General features: G+C 44.8%; 1 protein-coding gene across 2 annotated transcripts in view; it reads left to right on the plus strand.

Annotated features, from left to right (window-relative positions):
* Positions 1-1,289: 1,289 nt before the first annotated feature.
* Positions 1,290-22,840, plus strand: part of PTDSS1 (phosphatidylserine synthase 1) — a gene marked incomplete at its 5' end in the record, with an annotated part of 67,350 nt that continues 45,799 nt past the window's right edge. Inside the window, 3 exons of one of the 2 annotated variants that reach the window (XM_079722440.1) lie at positions 1,290-1,468; positions 13,496-13,587; positions 14,412-14,501. In XM_079722440.1, the coding sequence (XP_079578566.1) occupies positions 1,290-1,468; positions 13,496-13,587; positions 14,412-14,501 (361 nt within the window). The remainder of the gene's footprint in view (positions 1,469-13,495; positions 13,588-14,411; positions 14,502-22,840) is intronic. The other variant, XM_079722441.1, reaches the window with a different exon arrangement.

Genomic DNA, 22,840 nt, shown 5'->3' on the forward strand with positions numbered 1-22,840 from the left:
GTTCAGAAGAGCAGAGCTGGGTCTCATCTCTGGATCCACCCTCCCAGTGACTATTCCCTCTAGCCCAGAGCCTTGCACTGCTCCAATGTTTTATGGATGGAAATGAATCAGTTGCAACTACCGTTAGCTCATCTGCTTACACAGTATTTAAACCCGGTAAGGCATTTGCGCATGTGTATAAAAGCCCTACCCCGTGATCAGCCCTCTAACACGACCCTTTTCAACAGGAAGGGTAAAGTTAAAGAAAAAGAACCTGTAATAATTCTGAAGTCCATTAAAATATGTCATATACTAGTTCTCAACTGTGTGCCTTAGTATTTCGTTAGGAATAGGAATTGGCACTTAAATATTCTTTGGCGAGGGTTCAAGATTTCGACCTGTGTAAGGCTAATAAATGAAATCAGGAGATGAAAGGTGGGTGGGAGGATGGCTTCGTAATAAGGGGCCTCTCATCTACTGCTTGACGCCCTCCCTAGGCCATTTTAACAAGTCCATTTTAGTTCCCCAACCGAACTTCCGGAGGAAGGCCGTTGACATGCTGGCCCTCCTTCCGCGTCCTCCGCAAGGCGCGCGAATAAACAAACATGATTGCGTTTTCGTTTCATCAGCCAAGAAAACAAAACGAAATTATTCACCCTTAATTGAAGACCTAAAGGCCAAGAGGTCCCCGGGCGCGGCCTACAGCAGGATAGGGCCGGACCCGAATCCCAGCAGGGAGCACGCCCCTCGCGCTCCGGCGGCTTCCGCTTTACCTGTGGCGAGGCCTATGCCTCGTGGTCTTTCTCGCAGGGGCCACCAGACTGGCCAGGCCGCGCGAACTGCCCCTCAGCACAGATACCCTACTTGTCTGCCCGCCCGCCGGTGGCTCCTAGCTCCCTAGCCACGTGGGCTGAGGCCGGAGTGGGCCAGACCATCTGCAAGGTTGCGCGGGGGGAGAGCGGGCGGCGTGCGGGGGATAGAGCCGGCCAAGGGCCACAAGTTTCCCTTCTCTTGCGCGCCGCCTCCCTCCAGACTCTTCCACTTGGAATCTAAAGCCACCGCGAGTCCCTAGAGATGCCCGTCCCCCAACACCAGCCGGGGCCGGACGAGTGGCGCCCCCCGCCCGAGGCTGCGTTGGCGGCGCCGCGACCCCGCCCTCCCGCGCCTGTCCTTCCCTCTGCTCCGTGCCTTCGCTTCTCGCAAGACCCGGCCCCGGTGTCCAGCTGCCTTCTCGCTGCGGCTCGTCACCTCCGGGGTTCCCAGCCTCCACGGGCCGGGGCCGCCGCCGCCGCAGGACGGGGCGGCGGGCCATGGCGTCCTGCGTGGGGAGCCGGACCCTGAGCAAAGATGATGTGAACTACAAGATGCATTTCCGGATGATCAACGAGCAGCAAGTGGAGGACATCACCATCGACTTCTTCTACCGGCCGCACACCATCACTTTGCTCAGCTTCACCATCGTCAGCCTCATGTACTTTGCCTTCACCAGGTGAGGCGGGCCGGGCTGCGCTGGGGGCGCGCCTTTGGGCGAAGGGAAGGGGCGGATGGGAGGCCCTGGCGGGGAGCATGGCCGGGTGAGGAAGTGGGCTGATTGCTCCACGCACACGCTCTTCCACCGGCGGGTATGTCACCTAGCACACCCAGCTTCCTTCCCGACAGCTCCTCTGGACCGGCGTTCGTCCCTACCCTCCAACCCACCCCCATCCCCGCTCCCATCGCCACCGCCACCCCTCTCCATACCACCTTTCCCCATACAGCGCCTCGGGCCACATCAGGAACACTCGTGGGTCACCTAGCACGATCTCCTCCCCCGCCCTTCTCCCGCGGCTCTCAGCGTCGCTCCCCACACACATCACGACACTGGCCCCCTCCTCTCCGGCCTCCGTCCCTGCCTAGCACACCGCATGAATCATCTGGTATATGCACCACTTTCAGCACATACCTTTTCACACTGAAAATACCCCTGCCTTCCACGCACCATACGCAGGCCCAGGACACAACCAGACCCCTTCCCGCGGAACTCCTCCAGTATTCGCCGCTACCCGCGTCCACAAAATGCACACGTGCGGTGCACTCCAGTCTGTATGCATGGCACGCAAATCATCTCGCGTAACCCTTCCCCCAGCCTCAAACACCACTGTCTATACCACAACAGAAACTGCGGCCGTGGACACACACATCACAGCGGACATTCCAGCACTGCCACACAGACACGAACTCACCACACATCACACAGTGCACGCTCTGTTCTGTTCATCACCTAACATACATGCTGAAATGAGACATTGTCAGGCCACTGTGGCAGTGCCTGGTGCATCATAAATGCTATGGAAAGTGTTAAATAAAACGCACAAACCTCACACACTGTGGCATAACTCTCATATCCCCCTGAAAACACACCCCCACACACTCAAAGCACTTCTGATATATACCTGTGCATAGGAGTTAACCCGGCCCAACTTTTGTCAGCCCAGAGCTTATAACTCTCCCTCACTGAACATGTGGCCCTTCAACCCCAAGCCAGGGAACTGATTCATGCCTAAATGACAGGCACACCTTGGGTCCTACTTATAAGGATTTATGTTTTCTGAAGGAACCTCTTTAAAGAAAGAAAAGGTGTGCCTATACCATGCTTAAAAGACCAACCCAGAGAACTGGAGTTTGGGAGCCACACTGTTGGTCTCAAGACTATTCGCGTGACCTTGGTTAAGTTATTTAACCTTTCTCTGAGACTCAGGATCCACCTCTAAAATGGGGATAAAATATGTACTTACCTCATATGGAGTTATAAGGATTAAATGAATATGTGTGAATGCACTTAGCAGAGTACTTGGCACATGATGCATAATTAATGTCAGTTACTTCTCTCCTAGTATAGTTATCCAACAATCAATGGTTCTCAGCCCAGATCTGCAGAAACTGTGCAGGGTTATATTCGGTGGCCACAAGCATTGAGGGAACTTCTGGTATTTAGTGGGTGGGGATTATAAATGTTTATAACGCAAGGGATAGCATTGTACGACAAAGAGTTGTCCCTTACACACAGTCATACATGTGCACCTACACACTTGTATACACACAAGTGCCAATGGTGTCTCCCTTGAGAATCAGTGCACTTTTTCAGATTTTCATAAAACTAATAATGTCCTCCTACATCACACTTGTTCCTTATCTCCACAATCCATTTGACTCTTGATTCTTATTTTGTCAGTGTTTATCTATTTGCATGACTCTTATCTAAAGCCATAAAGCATATAAACAATTACTCTTAATGATTGAGGGAAACAGCTACTATTATTGTAAAATATTCTGCTAATGCTTTGCAGTGGGGTAAGATCAGATCTTTCCACAGTATCCAACCGAGAACATATTTCTAGCTTTGGAGAGAAATCAGTCTTGTCCCTATTTATGGTTGCCCTCAAATACTTATCATGTCATCTGATTTTACCAGCTAGTAGCTGTGTGGCCCCTTAGTTTTGCTAAGTCTCAGTTTCCTTATCTGTATGTAAAGTGAAAATATCTAGTAATACCTGATAGGATTTTGTTATAAGGGCTCAATTCATTTTTTTAGATAATCTGTATTTAGCTCAATGCATGACAAATAGTAAGTGCTCAGTAAACATTAGCTATTGTTATTATTACATCATTTCATTGTATGCTAATGCCTTCTAAATTATGTTTGTCATTGAGTGAGAGTGTGGTGTGCTCTATAATTAAGAAAAAGGCTAAAGACATTGGAAAAATGGACAGTGCTTTGCTTGGATAACATACATCCCTGTTTCATATTAACTTCAGTTTCACTTCATCTCGTGTGGGTTGGCAAGAGATGGAATTAGTGCAGGAGTTTCTTTGGAACGTAGAAAAGTAATTATGGTATTTTATTTGAAATAATGAGAAGCAAGAATGAGCAGTTTGTTTCAACTTTTTTTTTTTTTTTGCGTTACATGGGCCTCTCACCGTTGTGGCCTCTCCCGCTGCGGAGCACAGGCTCCGGACGCGCAGGCCCAACGGCCATGGCCCACGGGCCCAGCCGCTCCGCGGCACGTGGGATCCTCCCAGACCGGGGCACGAACCCGCGCCCCCTGCATCGGCAGGCGGACTCCCAACCACCGCGCCACCAGGGAAGCCCTGTTTCAACTTTTTATCTTTAATATTATTCTAGGCCCTTTCAGAACAGATCTCTCTTCCTCTTTTCTAATACAGAAAGTCACATTCTTCTGGAATTTCCCTTTTACAGCATATTCTGCCAAAGCATTCAATAAATTACAACAGAGAAACTATGAGAAATGAATATGAATTTTAACAACTTGTCAAACGTAATAGAGAAGGCATAATCTGAACCTCAGGCTATGGCCTTTTCCAAAAATGATAATAATTTTACTTCTTCCACCAATTTCAAAGAGACAGAAGTCACATATTAAAGAACTACTTAATAACAAGTTTCATGTTATAGAAAATCATAAGCACCATTGGTACAATTAGTACTTACTGTGTCTTACTCATTTTTTGTAATGATTTGTGACCCTTTAAACCAAGACATTACAGTGATAGCTCTGTCTTCTTCCATAAAGACTGAAAGTAATTACTTCTTAAAGTTTGTTTTTCAAAGACTAGTAGTTGAAGAGAGCCAGTGATAGAGTACTTTCGGGGTGTCAGATTACCCGTATGTGTGAAACAGTACCTGGGTCATGTCACATGCTGCAGAGACACAGCAAGAATTTAGGATTGGCAAGGATTAGATGCCTCTCACAGAAGTCTGAGACAAGTTTGGACTTATCAAGCAGTTCTTTTGTTAAATAACAACTAGGCCAACTCACTGTTAAATCATAGCGTTTAAACCTCCAGTCCCTATCACTGACAATAAAGCCAGATGTTATTGAATCATTCCCCCTAAGATTGGAAAAGCTCACTTTGCCACATTTTAGGATAAGTATTTTTAGAAATTAAATGCTTTGGCGTATGTCTTATAAGTTTGTTCAGCCAAAGTAGGGCAAGGAGAGCCTTTCCCTTAAGCTCAGGGTGCCTCATATTTACGCTGCTTTCATAGGTTGGTAAACTTGGAAATGTTGTATGGCCTTACTTTCAAAAACTCAGGCTTTAGATTTGAAAACACCGACATTTACGAAATCACATTCGTAGCAGCTCACTCCCTCCTTAAGAGGCACCTGGCAGTAAAACAGTGGCGTCAGTCTCTCCAGTGACACTTGTCCAGCAAAAATCATCACTTACCCAGAAGAGATTGCCTTCCTGCAGCTTCCTGCACCTAAGGGATCATCTGCTTACCTATGGTTTCTCCTTGATATGGGACTGAGGAGGCGGGTGAGGGCAGGGAAATGGACAGACTTTTGATTGATTGATTTTTATTTGTTTGTGATACTGGTTTTCACTTCATTTCCTTTAGTGGCTTTGGAGCTGCAGCTCTTCATCTTATCATGGAGCCGTAGTTCCACCTTCTGTGTGTCTTCCCTCCTGGATGCCTGCCAGCCTTCCCTGTTCTTTCCCTTTAGACCATATCAATTCCCATTAGAAGAAAATAACTCCTGTCCCTGCTGACTCAGTTGTCTTGAGCCTGTTTCCTTTATGTACATCATGTTCTTTCTCTCCCAATAACAGAAGGCCTGGCCGTCCTTGTTCCAGGACACCAGCCATGTTAAATGATCCTCCATATCGGCTGTGTGCTGGGGCTACACCAGCCTTGGAGGTGTGTAGGAGTGCACTGTGTTAGGTGGGGCCATCTAAAGAGGTCCAGTTAACAGCCATCATAACATTTGTCTTCCTCATTTCCTATTTGAATCATAGTTTTTATTGGATTTAAATAAGCACCTTTTAGGGACTTCCCTGGCAGTCCAGTGGTTAAAGACTCTGTGCTTCCACTGCAGGGGGCACGGGTTCGATCCCTGGCCGGAGAATTAAGATCCCGCATGCCCCGTGGTGCAGCCATAAATAAATAACCACCTTTTAATTATCCTCTCTTATCCTTATTTCTGGTGTTTTATGTCCTTAATAAGATTATACATTTATTGAAGGAGAAAATGTGTCATATTTCTTTGGGGTCTTCTGTAGTAAATAAGCATCTGAGTGACTCAGATATTTGTTTGGTTTAGATGATGCTTACCTCAGAGAATTTACATGCCCAGTATTGCTGCCTAGTGTTTAGCATTTTAGGTATAATTCTATTACCAAGTGTAATATAGTTTATCTTGTGATATAATCCCTCTAGCCCCAGATTTCTATAGGGAAGTTATCAGCGTTTTAGTCTCAACAAATCTGGAAGCCAGGGGCTCGTCCAGGCAGCTAGGACTGCTTTCCTGAGCCCTAGGTCCTGCTGGCATCACATTTAATTTAGTTCAACAGTCCGCACTCCGCCCAGCCCAGGTCTCCGCCATCCTGGAGTTCATCTAGTTTATCTTCACCAGGTCCAGTTGGGCCTCAGTAGCTTTCAGAGCTGTCCTCCTATGCCCATGCCCAGGCTTTGGCTCAGCAAACCCCCTGCTCTCTGGGATAGACACTCCCAGGCCTTGACTCCATTTCCCTCCAGTCCATCCTCCACACTGCTTTCCTCATGACCTTTTGAAATCGAGATCGTGATCTCATCCGTCCCTTGCTTACACTCTTTCCCTGGATCCCCATCACCTATAGCACGTGCTTGCTGGACCCTAATGCCAGGATGGCACCTCTCTCTGACTGGAGAGCACTTCCTGCCTACCCGTGAGCCCATGGCATTCCTGGCAACGCACCTGGATGGTCCCCCTCCAGACACCTTTCTTGATTGTTCCAGGAAGCTCAGAGGAAGAAATGTTTATATACTTCTCAACATTTTTTTTATTATTATATCTCTCCTGTTGTAGTATTTGTTTCTGTATCAGTTTCTTGAGGCCAGATATCTCAATCATCACAGAATACAAACCCAGTAAATGCTAAATGAATCAAATATAAAAAAATCATTTATACAATATGAACTTTCAAAAACTATCACTCTTCTCTTTTAGTTGATATGTTAGCTATAATTCTTTTTTTTTTTTTTTTTTTTTTTTTTTTTTGCTGTACGCGGGCCTCTCACTGTTGTGGCCTCTCCCGTTGCGGAGCACAGGCTCCGGACGCGCAGGCTCAGCGGCCATGGGTCACGGGCTCAGCCGCTCCGCCGCATGTGGGATCCTCCCGGACCGGTGTCCCCTGCATCGGCAGGCGGGCTCTCAACCACTGCGCCACCAGGGAAGCCCCGCTATAATTCTTAAAAAGAATCCTAACTTTTTATAAAATGAAACGAATGTAGTCTTCAAAGATAATACCAAAGCTAGTTAGCATCGGTCCACCTTGTAACCCGGGACTGAGTTTTCCATTGGAGAGAGGATCCTTAACAGTGACCAGCCTTATAAACCTGAGCCTGCCTGTGTGTCTCAGTTTCAAGGATTCCTATTAAAGAGATAGAAAGGAGAAGATAGGAGGGGGAGAGAGGACAATCAACTTTGCAGCCTTAGGAGTCAGGATAGAGTTCTTACCTTCCTGGCCCCAGGGAGACAGCCTTGTCTAAAAATTGTCTGTGAGTGAATGGAGTTTGTTTTCCCGGTCTCCTTGCCCACTGCCTGTAGCCTGTTGTTCAAGTTTAAGAATCTGAGTCCAAAACTCTTTGAGTTCAAACCTTTGTTAAAAAAAAAACTCAGGGCTTTCCTTATACTTGTCCCGCTTTTAGGGTTCTCTCCTGGGTAGTTACCTGTACTCAAACAGGGGTGACAGAAGGAGTTGAGATGTTTGAGTACTTGATTGGTCAGCACCGGGGCAGGAAGGTGCAGTGGAGCCTGTGGACCCAGGCCGTGACTCCCTCTCACGTTACCTGGGTCTCGGGCCCACTCAGCTCTGGCCTCTTGCTCTTTCTGGCACCCACCACATTGAGAAGACCTGCTCTGTGCCAAGCGTTGTGCTGGGGCACTGGAGGTACAGTGGGTGAGTGAGATGGGGCCTGAAATTACAATTTTACTCTAATCCATTCAGTATTTTCACTGTGTATGGTCAGGGCTACCCCAGCGTGCTTCTGGGGCTCCTCCTAAATTTAGCAGAATTTTAGGGAAAAGGACTCTGCCTGCCTGAGCTTGTCGGTATCATACCGGTAAGGGTAGCAGTGTTGACCTAGAGCCAGCATTCCAGAAGCCCTGGCACCTACTTCACTCTGCCTCTATTTGTCGTAACTGTGGGCAAGATAAAGCAAGAGCTTTATTTTCTTCATCCTTCAAGTAGAGATAATACTCCCCCACAGAACTGTGGAGCAGTTCAATCAAATGCCAACTGAAAGGTCTTTGGAAAGTTCAGAGCCCCAGAGACCGAGGCGCTTGTTATTAGAGCCTCAGAGGACCTAGGAAAGAGGTCAGGGCACTGCCACGGCATCACAGTTGAAAGCTTGAAGTCCTTTTATTTTTTGTTGCTGCAAAGTAAAATGTCTTATTTGAGCAAGAATCCTGAGGCCAGGAGAAGTCAAGATGGGGGTCTGGCAGCCCTGACTGCAGGTTATGAGCTCCCCTGGGAAGTGAGAACTACGTTGCCCCCTCAAAGCCTGAGGAGATGGTAACAACCCCACGAACAGGGGCCAGTCTTGTGTGAACAATCGAGGTGGTTTTTTGGTTTTGGGGGTGTCTTATCAGGTTAATCAGAGACAGTGCCAGCGAATTGAAAACTTTTCTCTCAGGCCAAAGTTATACTAAGATAATAATTTAATTTTTATGTCTTATTGTGCTTTTCATCATGATTCTCTCAAGAATCAGGACCAAGTTTGTTCATCTTTGTCCCCAATGATAGGTGTCAGCTAGCTGAGGGGATGGGTGGACAGACATTGTAAACTAATAACTGACAGGCCCTCTGTGCCAGGCACTGTTCTAAGTCCATCGCACGTGTTAAGTTATTTTATCCTCACAACAACCCTGTGAGGTAGAACTATTATTACCCTTTGATACACTGAGAAGGAAACCAAGGCACAGAGAGGTTGAGTAATCTGCCCAAGGTCACACAGGCTGATAAGTGTGAAGTCAGAATTCTGGTCCACGCTGTCTGGCCACAAGCCTGTCTTCCTTGTCACTGCACCAAACAGCCTCCTAAGGGGGGAAAAACTTAGACTTTGGTGTCAGTAAAATGCAGATTATGATCATTTCCCCCCTTTGAGGGTGTTAGGAAGATTAAGAGAGCTAACACGCAAAGCAGCTAGCTAGCTTTCTGAGTGTGGCACAGATCTAGTGGATGTCTAGAGATAAACCCTTCTCGTCCTCTAATTGAGGGTCTCTGGAGTCAGTAGTGTGGTCTTTGGGGCCTTTGCAGCCAAGTTGCTTTTCATGGTTAACTATGGAAAATGTCTGTGTCCCTCGGCATATGGTTAAGTCTCTGGATTACTGGGAGCTGAGAGAGAAGAGGCCACACCAGAGCTTACAGAATGGCCCTGTGTGGTCAGCTTGTCAGGAGGCCGGTGGCGTGGGCAGCCTCCGCAGTCATGCATTCCGTTCTTTCTGCGCGCCCACCTCTTGCAGGGACTGTGCTGGATGCTGAGGGTACACCCTCTGTAGTCCCAGGAAAGCCAGAGGGTGTATCTGGGGCTGCTAGTCTGATAGGACTCAAGATTTCTTCTTTAACTCACCTGCCTAGCCTTCAATCTTTGATCACAGGAGTTTGATCTTCCTGTACTGTATATTTTCAGTTTTGCCAAAGACCTTGCTGTCCATCTTTGATACTTTTTGTTTTTCTAATTAGGCAAATATAAAACGGCCAACTTTTCAGACTCGCTGCTGTTTTATTCAGGTTTCATTGGCCTTTTTTTTTTTTACTTCTGAAACTAGGCCATTCTTTTGATTCTGTCTTTCTAATAAAATGGCTCAAAATTTACAAAATTGCAGTTTCATTGTTTTGTCACTGATCTCAAGTTCTTACAAATTTAATGTTGATGTATAATTGACTTTTTTGAAATGTAACATACCTACATTGCTTAAAATCCAAGGTACCCCAAAGGGTATACAGTGAAAAGTCTCGCCCCACTCTTCTTTTATCCTCTTTGGAGAAAACCAGTGTCACCATACCTTGGATGGATTTCCAGAGACATGCTGTGCAGCCATGAGCAGAAGTTACAAGTTATAGATACATATACACGCTCTCTTTTTTGCATAGAAAGTTGCTTACTATACTCACTGTTCTGCAAATTGCTTTGTTTACTTCATGATCTCTTAAATTATTCTGTATCAGTTAATTCATTAAAAGCTTCCTTCTTTTTACAGCTGCCTAGTACTCCATTTTGAGACGGAGCCATAATTTACTTAATCAGTCCCTTTTCGGTAGACATTGAGTTGTTTCCAAGTTTTGCTAATACATATAATGCCACAGTGAACAACCTTGTACATATGTCATTTTTGCATAAATGAAGGTATATCTGTGAGATACATTGTCATACATGGGATTGCTGGGTCACAGGGTATAGGCATTTGTAAATTAATATATTGCCAAATGGCGCTCCATAAAGGTGGTATGTGAGAATGCCTGTTTATTTCTGCATAGCCTCACCAGCTCAGTCATTAAATTTTTACCTTTGTCCATAAGGTAGATAAAAATGGTCTCTGTGTGTTGTTTCCATTTCCTCATCTCTTACCATGAACAAGGTTGAGCATCGTTTTTTTTCACTTGCCTCAGAGCCAATGGATTTTTCTGCTCTGTGAACTGTCCCTTCATATCTTTTGTCCATTTTTCTATTTGCTTTTCTTTGTCCATTTGTTCTTTCTGTTAATTGATTTGGGGGGAGAGCTTTGTAATTAGGGGAATTAACCCTTTGCCTTCATATGAGTTGCAGATATTTTTTCCAAGTTTATGATTTTGTTACTGATTTCTTTGCCATGCAGATTTGTCAGCTTTCTCCTTTATGACTTAAGAGGTTTGTATCGTACTTTCGAAAGGCCTTCCCCACTCTGAGATTGTTGTGTTTTGTTTGGGGGTTTGGGGTTTTTTTTTTAATTCTCCCATCATTTCTTCTAGAATTTTGTTTTGGTTTCACTTTTAGTTTCTTGAATCATCCAGAATATATTTTGGTATAACTCGTGAGTTAATGGGACTCCATCTTCTTTTCCTAGGCCACATTTATTCATTTTAGCCTTGCTTTTATTTTGTAACTTACAAATTGCATGCCCTGTCAAACTCTCATGCCGTCCCTGTGCATCTATCATGAGTCAGGTTAATTTAGGATGACAGATAAGTTTTCATGAGGCAGTTTGGCAACGAGGAAAGATCATCATCTTCAGAGTCTAGCAGGCCTGGTTTTGAATGCTGGCTCTGTAACTTCTTACCTCCACAATCTTGGGCAAGTTACTAAACCTATCTGAGCCTTTGTTACCTCAGATGGTTGATAATAGCCCAGTGGGTTGTGACAATTAGAGATAATGTCTAGAAACTGCCTGTTCAGTGCCTGGCACACAGTAGACACTTGATAAACAGGAGCTATTATCATTGCTGTCATTATTAGCAATATCAGTAGTGTGATTTGGTCTGAATGAGGACATTGTGTTCCTACCCTCACTGTGTGTAGCCATCCTTCAGTAAAAGTTGGTGTTCCTGGAAGTTGGATATGGGGCTTCTCTGCATAAGCCAGAGGGCATGGCAAGTGCCCTGGTAATGGTCGGGCTGGCATTTTTAGGTTGTGTTCATGACCTCTGGGCAGGTGTTTAATTATTAGTATGTCCATTAAAATAAGATTGTACTTTTTAATGCACTTCCGAAGGAAGTCTGTCTGATTCTGTAGTTTGGTTTTGTAATCAGATCTCTGAAGGTAACAGCCAAGCATTATTTGTCCAGCATTAGTTTAGGGTTACTTGGCCATATGATGATCTAGGAAACGTTTAAGATCTGTATGATCTCTTATTTCAGACCCTTACGTTCAATCCTGTCATAAGTCTGGAAATCATTATGAAATGATGATTTACAAAATATCCTAAGGTATTTTGGTATTTGGGTGCAGAAACTGAGCAGCCTAAACAGAAGTTGGCATCTAAGTTAACTTCTGCTTTTAAACCAACACCCCAGGACCCAGTCCTTAACTAGGTAATTCATTATTGTTTCATTCCGTACCTTTTCATGTATGTATTCCGATGCTCTAGAACTTCTTTCTACGCAAACTTGGTTTTCTTCTAAGATTTTTTTTTTGACCTGTTTCTTTTCCTTTAGTAATATTTAATCTTAATTTAATAATTGTCTTTTGAAAACTCTTTCACTACAGTCCTTCTCTAGATAAACCCAACTTCTTTTATAATTTTAAGATTTATTGCTACCAGTCTCATCATCTCTAAACTATCTCCTTCCATTCTGTTTCATCTCACATTTTCTGTCTACTCATCCTGCGTCTTTCGAAACTGAAACACTGAACTTCCCTCTCCCAAGCTTCTCAGTAATATCAATACTTCAGAAAATTTTACTGTCATGTATTTCTCTTTTCCCACTTTTGTTTGCTTCTCTGAGCCCCAGATATGTTACTAGACTCTTCTTTTTTGTTGCAAACTCTAAATTCTTCACCATCAATGTTAAGAAAATCTCCATTTGGGAAATTTTGCTTCATTTTAAAACAGTAAATTTTCTTCTATAATCAATAATCAGTCCAGAAATATATTGAGGGCCTATTAGTGAATAATTCCCTGCCATTAGGAGTTTACTTTCTACAGAGAAGATAGACAACATATAAACCAACAAATGTAATCATTTCAGTTACTGGGGTTATAGAGGAGCTAAACACGGTAATACATTAGAAATGACCAGGCAGGAGAGCGGGGGAAGCTTATCTCCTATTTACAATTCTTTTGCTTCTGCTCTGAGTTTAAATCTTGTATTTTGTTTTCTCTTAATTTTTCTTTCTTTTTTTTTAAATTAATTTTTATTGGAGTATAGTTGCTTCACAATGTTGTGTTAGTTTCTTGCTGTACAGCAAAGTGAACCAATCATATTCACACGCTCTTAATTTTTCTTTTAACATTTTTTACTGGTGCTTTCTGCTTATGTGACACTGCCCCATTTTTATTCATCCCTTAGATAGCCAACTGCCCATATTTGACAAGTGACTGCATAATCTCATTGCATTATACCCTTATTCCTTATAATCTTATGCTTCCTTTCTGATTCCTGAACAATTTTTCTGCCACCGTCTATGTAGTAAAGGTCTTCTTTAGTTAGTCTTAAAACCAAAAGGTATTTCTCCAAAATAAATCTTACCTTTTGACATCCTGGTTATTTTTAATTTTTTTTTTTAAAGAACTGTGATTCTCAAATGCTTGTCTGAGCAGAATGTATGTTGGGGTGTGAGGTTGCCAGTTGCCTTCCTCACCAGAACTGGACTTGACTATGTGACACTGTATTATTTTAAGAAATGATAGTGAATAGTAAATAGTGTGTGTAATGACTTAGCTCAGCAAAATAAAGTTAGCAATCCCCCAGTTTTTAGAACATGGAACTCTTACTCCTTCTAGGGTGACTATTTAGATCCAGAAATGAATACTCAATGTTCCTTTTCTATTTTCAGGGATGACTCTGTCCCAGAAGACAACATCTGGAGGGGTATCCTCTCCGTAATTTTCTTCTTTCTTATCATCAGTGTCCTAGCTTTCCCCAATGGTAAGTGATGTAACGCTTTATCGCATTTCTCCTGTGCATTGTGCCCTTGTTGGTATTTTTGAGATGCATGTCATCCGGAAGATGAAACTAGAGGGTGGAATAAAAAAAGGCTCTTGAGTGTTGTATGGTGGTTAAGGGCACAGGCTCTGGAGACAGACTGCCCTTTCTGCCACTTCCTAGCTATGTCCCTCTTTAAGACATTTCTCTCTGAAATGGAGAGAAGTACAGTTGTAAGGGTTAACTGAATTAAAACAAGTAAAATACTCTGAACAGTGACTGACAAATTGTAAGCTCTCAATGAATGTCAACTATGATTCTTGTTGCTGTGTTTATTATCAGCCGAGTCATAAAATACTCAATTACTGTTCAGTTACTCCTTTTTTCCTAAGGACGGGGTCAGTGCTCTAAAGAGTATTACTTAAATAATTGTTGTCTTAACTTTGTTGGGATAAGAATTTTCATTATCAGGTTAAAAAAAATGATTACTGTGAAATTTTCCCCCATCATGATTATAGAGTGAGGCAAAAACCTTGGTTTAAAAACTAATTTGGTATCTTGCCATACTTAAGGTTCGTACCTTTCCTCTGAATTGTCCCTTATGAGTTGCTTTATTTTTTCTTATTCCCCTTTAGTACTTTCTCCCTGGAATATTCTCTATTTATTCTCTGTGAGTGATTTCTAAACGCTCACTTTTTATATCCTGTTTCTTTTTTTTTTAAGTGTTTTTGTTGTTGTTGTTTTTGTTTGTTTTTTTGATGTAGACCATTTTTATAAAGTCTCTATTGAATTTGTTACAATATTGCTTCTTTCTGTCTTATGTTTTGGTTTTTTGGCTGTGAGGCATGCTCCCCAACCAGGGATCGAACCCACACTCCCTGCATTGGAAGGCGAAGTCTTAACCACTGGACCACCAGGGAAGTCCCTCCTGTTTCTTTTACACTTAGGATATTTTGTAACTGTTTCAGTCTTTTTTTATGAGTTATGCTCCGTGGGCCCTGCTCAGGTTTTAAATGTGATGATTTAAGATGTGCTTCTTCTCCATCCTCCCATCGTCAAATATAATGTGTAATATTAGGAGCTCATTATGAATGTTACGGATTGTTATCTGAAGCTGTGCTGTGGTGCTAGGATTCTAATACCAATTCCAGTGCGTGTGGCGGGGGGTTGGTGTCCCTGCACCAACAGGCAAGTTGCACACCAGCTGGGTGTCCTACAGTGCTACTCTATTCTGACACTGTCTACCTGGAGGTAGCATCAGATTCCACAGGTTAAGTCCCACAAGGCTGCTGCTGCCCCCGCTGCAGATGCTAATCACAAGTCCAGGGTGTCACCTGTGCTTCTGACCAGAGGGCTATAAATCCTCCTTGGGTTTGATTAATTTGTTAGAACAGCTCACGGGACTCAGGAAACCAGCTTGCTCACTAGATGACTGAGAATATTAATCAAAAGCCAGATGAAGAGATGCGTAGGGTAAAGTCTGTGGGAAGGGGCGAGCAGCGTCCATGCCCTCTCCGGGTGTGCCACTCTCCCCAGATCTCCACGCCCTCACCAACCCAGAAGCTTTCTAAACCCTACCCTTTTAGTTTCCTATGGGAGTTTCAGTACGTTGGTATGATTGATTAAATCTTTGGCCATTGATTCAACCGCCAGCCCCTCCCTGCTCCCCAGAGCTCAGGGGGTGTGGGGCTGAGGGTTCCTGCCCTCTAATCCCATTGTTGGCTTCACTGACCCCCATCCTGAGCGGCTTCCCAAAAGTCACCTCATTAACATAACAAAAGATGCTTCTCACTCTCATCACTTAGGAACTTCCAAGGAGTTTAGGATTCTGTTCCAGAAAGGGGACAAAGACCAAATACTTACTTCTTATAAATCACAGTATCACACATGGCAAGTCCTGTAGGCCTTCCAAAATGTTGGCAGTGGAATTTCGTTCTGTATTTTTGTGGGTTCTGCTGGTAGCATAATAATCCAACCAGTAAAACCATGATTCTGAATCCTTCAGGGAATGGATTGTTCTAGATAGCCAAGTTATTTGGCAGCTGAATTTAGCTCTCTAACCACTCAAGCTTTTAGATTAAATTTTACTTTTATTTTTGTTATTGTTATTATTTTTTTTTTTTAGTGAAAGCCTTTCAAGATATGAAAACCTCTGTCTTAGTATAGGCCTCTATAATAGAATACCATAGACTGAGCAGCTTAAACAGCAGAAGATTCATCCTGTGGCAGAATTCTTCTCCAGCTGTGAACCTGTGAAATCAAGCAAGTTCTGTGCTTACAGAATACAGTAGTGGGCCAGGCACAGAGTAGGCATTCCCATTCCCAAAGGAAGAAGCAGGAAAGAAGGAAGGGGTGACAAGCCCCAGGCAAGTCCAAAACATAGGAAGGCAAACTCTAGGAGGTCTCTCAAGGCTCGAGAATAATCCTCTTCGGCTTGATGCTCTGCCTTCCAGACCCACTGGAGCAGTAGTCTGCCTCCACAGCTTTCCCAGTGGGGGTCGAATCCCCAGGGCTCCCGTCCCCTGCCCCAGCAGAGCCGGGTGTCGGTCTTGCCCTTTGAAACCAAGGTGGAGGTAGTCCTCCTCCCCTCCCCCATGGCCCTGTGGTGCAAATGACAGCCCGGATGATCTCTGAGCCACCTCGGAGTCCTTCCTCCTATGTCTTAAAGGATAGCAAATGTTCACAGTCAGGTAGCTCTGTGGTTTGGCCCTGTAGGGTCCAGGAGGTACAATAGTCTTCAGCTTCAGGGTTAGAATTTCAACATATGAATTCTGGGGGGACACAGACCTTCAGTGCACAGCACCTGCATACCTTATGCAGGTATGACCAACATAGTCTGGCCTTTCCACAATGATGAAAGTTCTGATGATGCAGAGTGACTGGAGTATGAAGATAAAATATTCAAAATATAGATAGGTCATGGAATGCAGGGGGATTGGGCACTCTGGCATTCGCTTTCTAGGAAAAGTCCCCAGTGTTGAACAACTGGTCTAGCTATTTGCCGACTTTCTTTTTCCTGCCACTTCCTTCACATAAAATCTCAGGATTTTAGGTTTAGGGAGAGCTTGGACCTTATGGAGCCCATCCTTTCTTTCAAGGGTGCTGTGCTATAGTGCAACTTAAAGTGGCCACTTGAGGCATCAAGCCTTTTACACACATTGAAAATACCAGAGGCTATGGGTGGTCCCCCTGAGCTCTAGAACCTGGCCTTACAGAGATGGAGTAAGAATACAGCCCAGAAAGAGGAGATGGTGAGCTGCATCTCAGATTTGATACCAACACAGGGTCTATGGCCACCAGAGTCCCTAGGGAAGGTGAGTAGGTGACAGTTCAGGTAGTGGTCACCATCACCCCCCTCAGCCTTCTACCTTCTGTATCCTGTGAAGTTCTGCTGCTTACTTCCCGGCCATCACTTGATGCCGTGAACATTATTGTTCTATGCCCTCTATTCCTATTTCTCATCTTGTCTGTGCCCTACCATCCTTTTTCTTTTTTTTTTTTTTTTTTTTTTTGCGGTACGCGGACCTCTCACTGTCGCGGCCTCTCCCGTTGTGGAGCACAGGCTCCGGACGCGCAGGCTCAGCGGCCATGGCTCACGGGCCCAGCCGCTCCGCGGCATGTGGGGATCTTCCCGGACTGGGGCACGAACCCGTGTTCCCTGCATCGGCAGGCGGACTCTCAACCACTGCGCCACCAGGGAAGCCCCTAAATTTTTATTTTTAAATCAGTCAATCAGAACATAGTACGTGTGCAGGAAACTGATCAATCCAAAGGTATGTCTGTTCTTCAAGTCTCCAGCTTTCCTTGGCTGTGTGTTCATTGTTTCCTAGTTCTTCACAGCTTCAAAGGTTGCTTTTCTGCTTTTTAAAAAAATTAAACTTGCTCTTTCTGAGAGCCATTTTGGAAGTTTGAGGATTCTCAAAGATCAGTCTCTCCATAGCCATGATTTTACAGATATCCCTTCTGTGGAGCTTTGACAGGAGCTGAGCTTTGGGGCTTCATTAGCAGCTGTTTTTCTTGAGGTTCCAAAAGCCCTGAAGGTTGGGGGATTAAATCTGTTGGACGTGACATTTTGCATGATTTCTGCTGATTTTTCCTCTCTTCCTTCATGAAGACATCTAATCTTCAATGTCCACTTACCTGGCTGAGTCTCTCATGGTGGGACTGGGCTTTTGTTCTCCTCTTGGAAAGATAAAAGTTGTTTGTTTTATGCTTTTCTTATCCTGGCTGCCCGGACTTTGTGATACACACAAAGCGGGGAGGACCCACAGGGCTCATGTAGTTCAGCCTGCTCCATTTACGGCTCAGGAAGCTGAACCCAAGGCCGTCAGTCACCCCTGAGCTGCCACCCAGCCGCTGATGCCGGCCTCCTGTTAGGGCTCCGCTCCCACACATTTCTGTACTCGGCGAAGTCCTGGCCTTTTCTCATAGGAGGCCCATCGTGAGGTGTTTCGTCTCTGTCTTCTACATGTTTCTATCTCCCTCCGCTTCTTCTCTCTGTCAGTCTCTGGCTTTTCTTTTTCCCAGGAGCACAGTCTTAGGGCCTGAGCTGGCCCATGCCTAGTGTGCTTTGGACCTCACGCCCAGTGGCGGTGGTTGTGCCTTTGCTGCTCTGGAGCCCAAATGTCAGCCCGCAGATTGATCTGGACCTTCCGCCACCAAAACCAAGGGCTCAGATTTAGAAAAGGACAAAGTCCATTCAGCATTCTGTGCAGGAAGGACAAGGACCTTAGGGAAGCAGTGCTTGGAGGGACCATCTTGCAGCCACGTGTACAAAGCAAACACAGTGTCAGCCTTGTTCTCTAAAGAGCCATTTGCTCACACTTTACATCAGATTAGTAAAACTGTAAGTCTTCCACATTAAAGAATGCTGTTATTGAATATTTTTTAAATTGGGGGTGGCCTTGGAGGGTGCCCTAGAGATGATGGGGGAGCTGGCAGGCACTGGGAAAGGGTACTCCTGGGCATGTGGCTGCCCCCCCCCACTGGCATTCAGACTACAGCCTTTGCAGGAGCCTTGGTGCTAGGTGGATGCTTCTCCGAGTGCAATGGACATGACTCTTCTTGTTCCAGTCTCGTCACCTTCTCTTCCTCTCTCCCCACCCTTGGCACAAATTCTCAAATTAAGTAATGGAATGAATGGGAGCAATGGAGCCCAGCATTTGCCTTGTCCTTGAAAGGCAGTTTTGGGGAAGTGCCCGCAGTGGATGGCATTCCCAGAATGGCTCTGTTTTGGCAACTTCAAACGCATTTATCCTTGACCTAGTAAAGGCTGCCCTGAATGTTTAAGTATAGGCCTAAATTTGGTTGTGTCCATAGGTCTCGTATGTGTGAGTTTACATATGCTCTCTGTGTGCTAGAATTGATCAACTCCTACAGGAGGGGCCGTCTGGTTCTTTTTGTACAGAGTCTAGATAGCAAAGAAGGCCCTTGACTTTCTCCATGAGGTTTTATAACAGTCAGGATGCTTCTGGCCACAAGTAATAGGAAACCCCTTTCAAAATGGCTTAAAGGATAAATAAAATGTTTGCTTTCTTACATTACAAGAAGTTCTGAGATAGAGTGGTTCAGGGCTGACTAATTCAGCAGCTCAGTGACACGTGAAGACCCAGGTTCTTTACCTGTTTCTGCTCCACCATCTTCAGCAAGATGCCTGTGCTTTGCTGCCCTCGTGGTCTTGGAACAGCTGCTGCACTGCTGAAATGTAGTCACAGAGAGTGTCCAACAGAACAAGAGGTCATGTCTTCCCATGCATCTTTTTAAGAGTGAAGAGGCCTTTTCTAGAAACCCCCCAGCACACTTGCTCTCACTCCTCTTTGATTAGGCTCAGGCCACATGCCTCTGCTCCAAGCAGACCTGAGGACAGGCGTTTACAGTGGCTGGAGGACATCAGAGGCACATCATAGATCTCTAGTAGATCTTCACTGACTGAAAGAATAAAAGAGAAACAGGATAACCTCCACTGGCTTAGAATTTACCCCTGAGTTACATAGGGGAGGAGTGGAGACTCAGAATTTCATTTGACAGTCAACAGGGTGAGTGGCGGGGTGAGGGCTAGAGTTCCTTCCTTCAGTCCTACAAACAGACATGGAGAGAGACCCTGAGGGGAGACCTTGGAGGCAGAGGGTCTGTTACCTACGCCCGCTTCTTTCCTGCTGTCTTCTCTCCCATTCTCTCTCTTTTGGTTCCCTTGAAAAAACTATTTTAAATGCCACGTCCACCTCCTTGTAGCAACTGACACTCAAGTGTAAGTGTAATTTTAACTGTGCCACTGTGTCATTGGAGTGTAATTACAATTGCATCACTCTCGTCACTGCAGTGAAATTTAGAAACCTGTTGCATCTCCAGCTGGCTGTGAGATTTCTTTCAACAGGTGACTGCTGTGTGCTTTTCCAGCTCCTGAGGGCCTCCATGGACTCTTCCTGCCCTTCCCCCACCCCCGCCCCGACCCAAACCACCACAGCCTTACCCTGTACCCCCAGTGCCCGGCCCAGAGTGGCCTCTCAATCAATATATGTTGAATTAAGAATGAATCTGCCAGGAAAAAAGTTCATAGATTAGCCCTCTCTTTTCCTTTCCTCATCTGCAAGAGTAGCACCATTCAGCACTTCGTCAAGGTATTTTGAAGAGAGTGAGATAACTAGTATTTCTTGATTTTCCTGCGTTTATCCTTCCCTTTCTCCTTTGGCCTCTTCTCATTTCTCTGAGCTGAGATAGTGCGAATCACATCTCCTTGATGCATGAAGGTGATAAAAATGAGAGAAAAAAAAGGTACTGTGTCCCCCCATTCTCTGTCTCCCGCTCCACTACCTTTTCTTGTAGAAAAATTCTTTCTTAGGTTTGAAATTTGCTTAGAGATAATTTTATTCACCTTTTCTAGGTTTTTCCTAGAGGAATTTAAACTTTCAAATCATACAAATCAGATATCTCATGATTTTATTTGTCAATTATACCACATAAAGCTGAAAAAGAGATAATAAAGAGAAGAGGCAGACTGAGAGGACCCAAAGGCACAGACGTGCAGCTGCGAAGATGCAGCTTCTGACTTTGGTTAAAAGGACCCTGCCTCCCTAGGGTTGGTCCCTGGAACTCCATTATTCGTGGATATGACAATAGGTTGCTGGCTAGTCAAGCTGTGATCTTATGGGGGGTTTTTTTGTTTTTTTGTTTTACAACTTTATTGGAGTATAATTGCTTCACAATGGTGTATTAGTTTCTGCTTTATAACAAAGTGAATCAGTTATACATATACATCTGTTCCCATATCCCTTCCCTCTTGCATCTCCCTCCCTCCCACCCTCCCTATCCCACCCCTCCAGTCGGTCACAAAGCACCAAGCTGATCTCCCTGACTTCAGAGGAAGTGTTTTAAATGCTTGCTTTCTCAAGGCAAAGTCGTTTGGTTTCTATTTTCTTTTGAAATAAAACTTGTTCTTGATATCTGATTGAAAATGATGTATTCTAGACATAGGGACTGATGAGAAAGTAAAACATGTAATTTTTCAATGTGCCTTGTAAGAAAACCACCTTTGTAAATAAAACCAGCACTTGTTTCTCCATCACCACCCTGAGACACCTTCCCCATCTCTCCTGCATAACTGAACTGAAGACCCAGACTCTTCCAGGCAGCTTTTACCAAATAAGAAATAAAGTATAGACAAGAAGCCCACCGTCAGATGGGTCACTCCTACTGATGTCCTGGCCATAACACTGATCAGAGGAAGACCACCGAGAAAATAGTTTGCTGGGGAATAAGACCTGTGGAAAGGTACTGGGATGAGGTAAATGTTCCGGGAAGGCTATACTCACCTGGGCAGGTGGATGCTGTAGGAGGCTTTCAGGGTGACTTGACCAGAGCAACCAAGTGTGGGTGACCTAGTGAGCATAAGTATCAAGGCTTCTCATACAGGAAAACGCCAGCCTCATCCTTGATATTTTAAAAAGCAAAAGAGTATTTTCAGCAATATTCTTGTCTGTGATGGTGAAGAGGCTCCTCTTTGTGAGTAACGCTACAGGCATGCACTTCTGGAAATACTACATGGAAGCATTCAGAATTTCTTCTCAGAAAGAAGAGGACAGATGGGATGACTGAAGTAAGGCCTGGGTTGGGTTTTAAAGTTAGCAACTGAAAGGTCACCTAACATTCCAGGGCCTTATCTTGCCTTTTGTAGGCAAAAGGGCCCCGTGATCTGTCCTCACCACCTGGTTCAGGACAGCAGAGCTCCTCGGTGCTCTGCTGTCTGTCTGAAACCCACCGCATCAGATTTCTGAAGCCTTCCTCAGATCAAATGCAAGGCAGAAAGGACTTTTTTTTAAATTGTATTTTATGAGAAACACTTATGAAGTAATATGATGATGTATAAATGGGATATTAGAGAAGAGAGGAAAAAATTCAATAGCAGCAAGTCAAGATAAGCCTTTAATAAACCAAACTGCAGTGCAGTAAGATGAAAATTCTCTTTCCAGGCCCTGGAACGTGTGTCTGTCTCTGGAAACACAGCCGGACAGAGAGAAATACCTTGGGCTGAAGCAGTTACCTGTTAGGTTAAGGAGAGCTTAAGGCCCCATCAACCCCAAATTCCTCAACCACTCTATCCTCTTATTTACTCTGGAGCACACTGCTTAGGGTTAGATAGAAGAAAGGGCCGAGTTCTGTTTTCCAAAGGCTGCTCTTAAAGCAATCATAGGCCGACGACGACTCTGGAGGCCTTTCTACTGGTGGATGTGATGCGCGGGAACGTGTATCAGCTCCCTGCCCCCTCCCTCACCTTGCTTATCAATTCCACATCGCAGCAGCGCTAAACATCACTTACAGCTTGCTTCTCTCTTGCCCCTCTCCTGGCCCCGAGACAAGACAGTCCTGGTTCAGACCGTCAACTCCTCCCCTCCCCCTCCCCCTCCCCCTCCCAGGCTGGCCCAGTTCTGACAGTTGATGGGAAAGTGCACATGGGCTCTCAGACCTGAAGTGCAGTCCTGTGAGCCGTGTGACCCGGGGTGAGTTCCTTATGCCCCAGTGTCTTTATCTATAAAATGGGAATGATGGTGGTCCTCTCACCACCCCACTGCCATGTACCGATTGGGCATGGAATTCTGTTGCGAGCCAAATAATAGATCATAAAATTTCAGAGTTTCACCTTGTAAGAAGAAATCATAGAGAAAGCTGGGGTCCCACGTTATGTCTAAGGGGTTAATTCAATAGTTTGGATGGTCATACAGAGTGAAGTAAGTCAGAAAGAGAAAAACAAATACCTATGCTA

The sequence above is a fragment of the Hyperoodon ampullatus genome (genome assembly GCF_949752795.1).
Source record: "Hyperoodon ampullatus genome assembly, chromosome: 17".
Lineage (NCBI taxonomy): Eukaryota > Metazoa > Chordata > Mammalia > Artiodactyla > Ziphiidae > Hyperoodon > Hyperoodon ampullatus.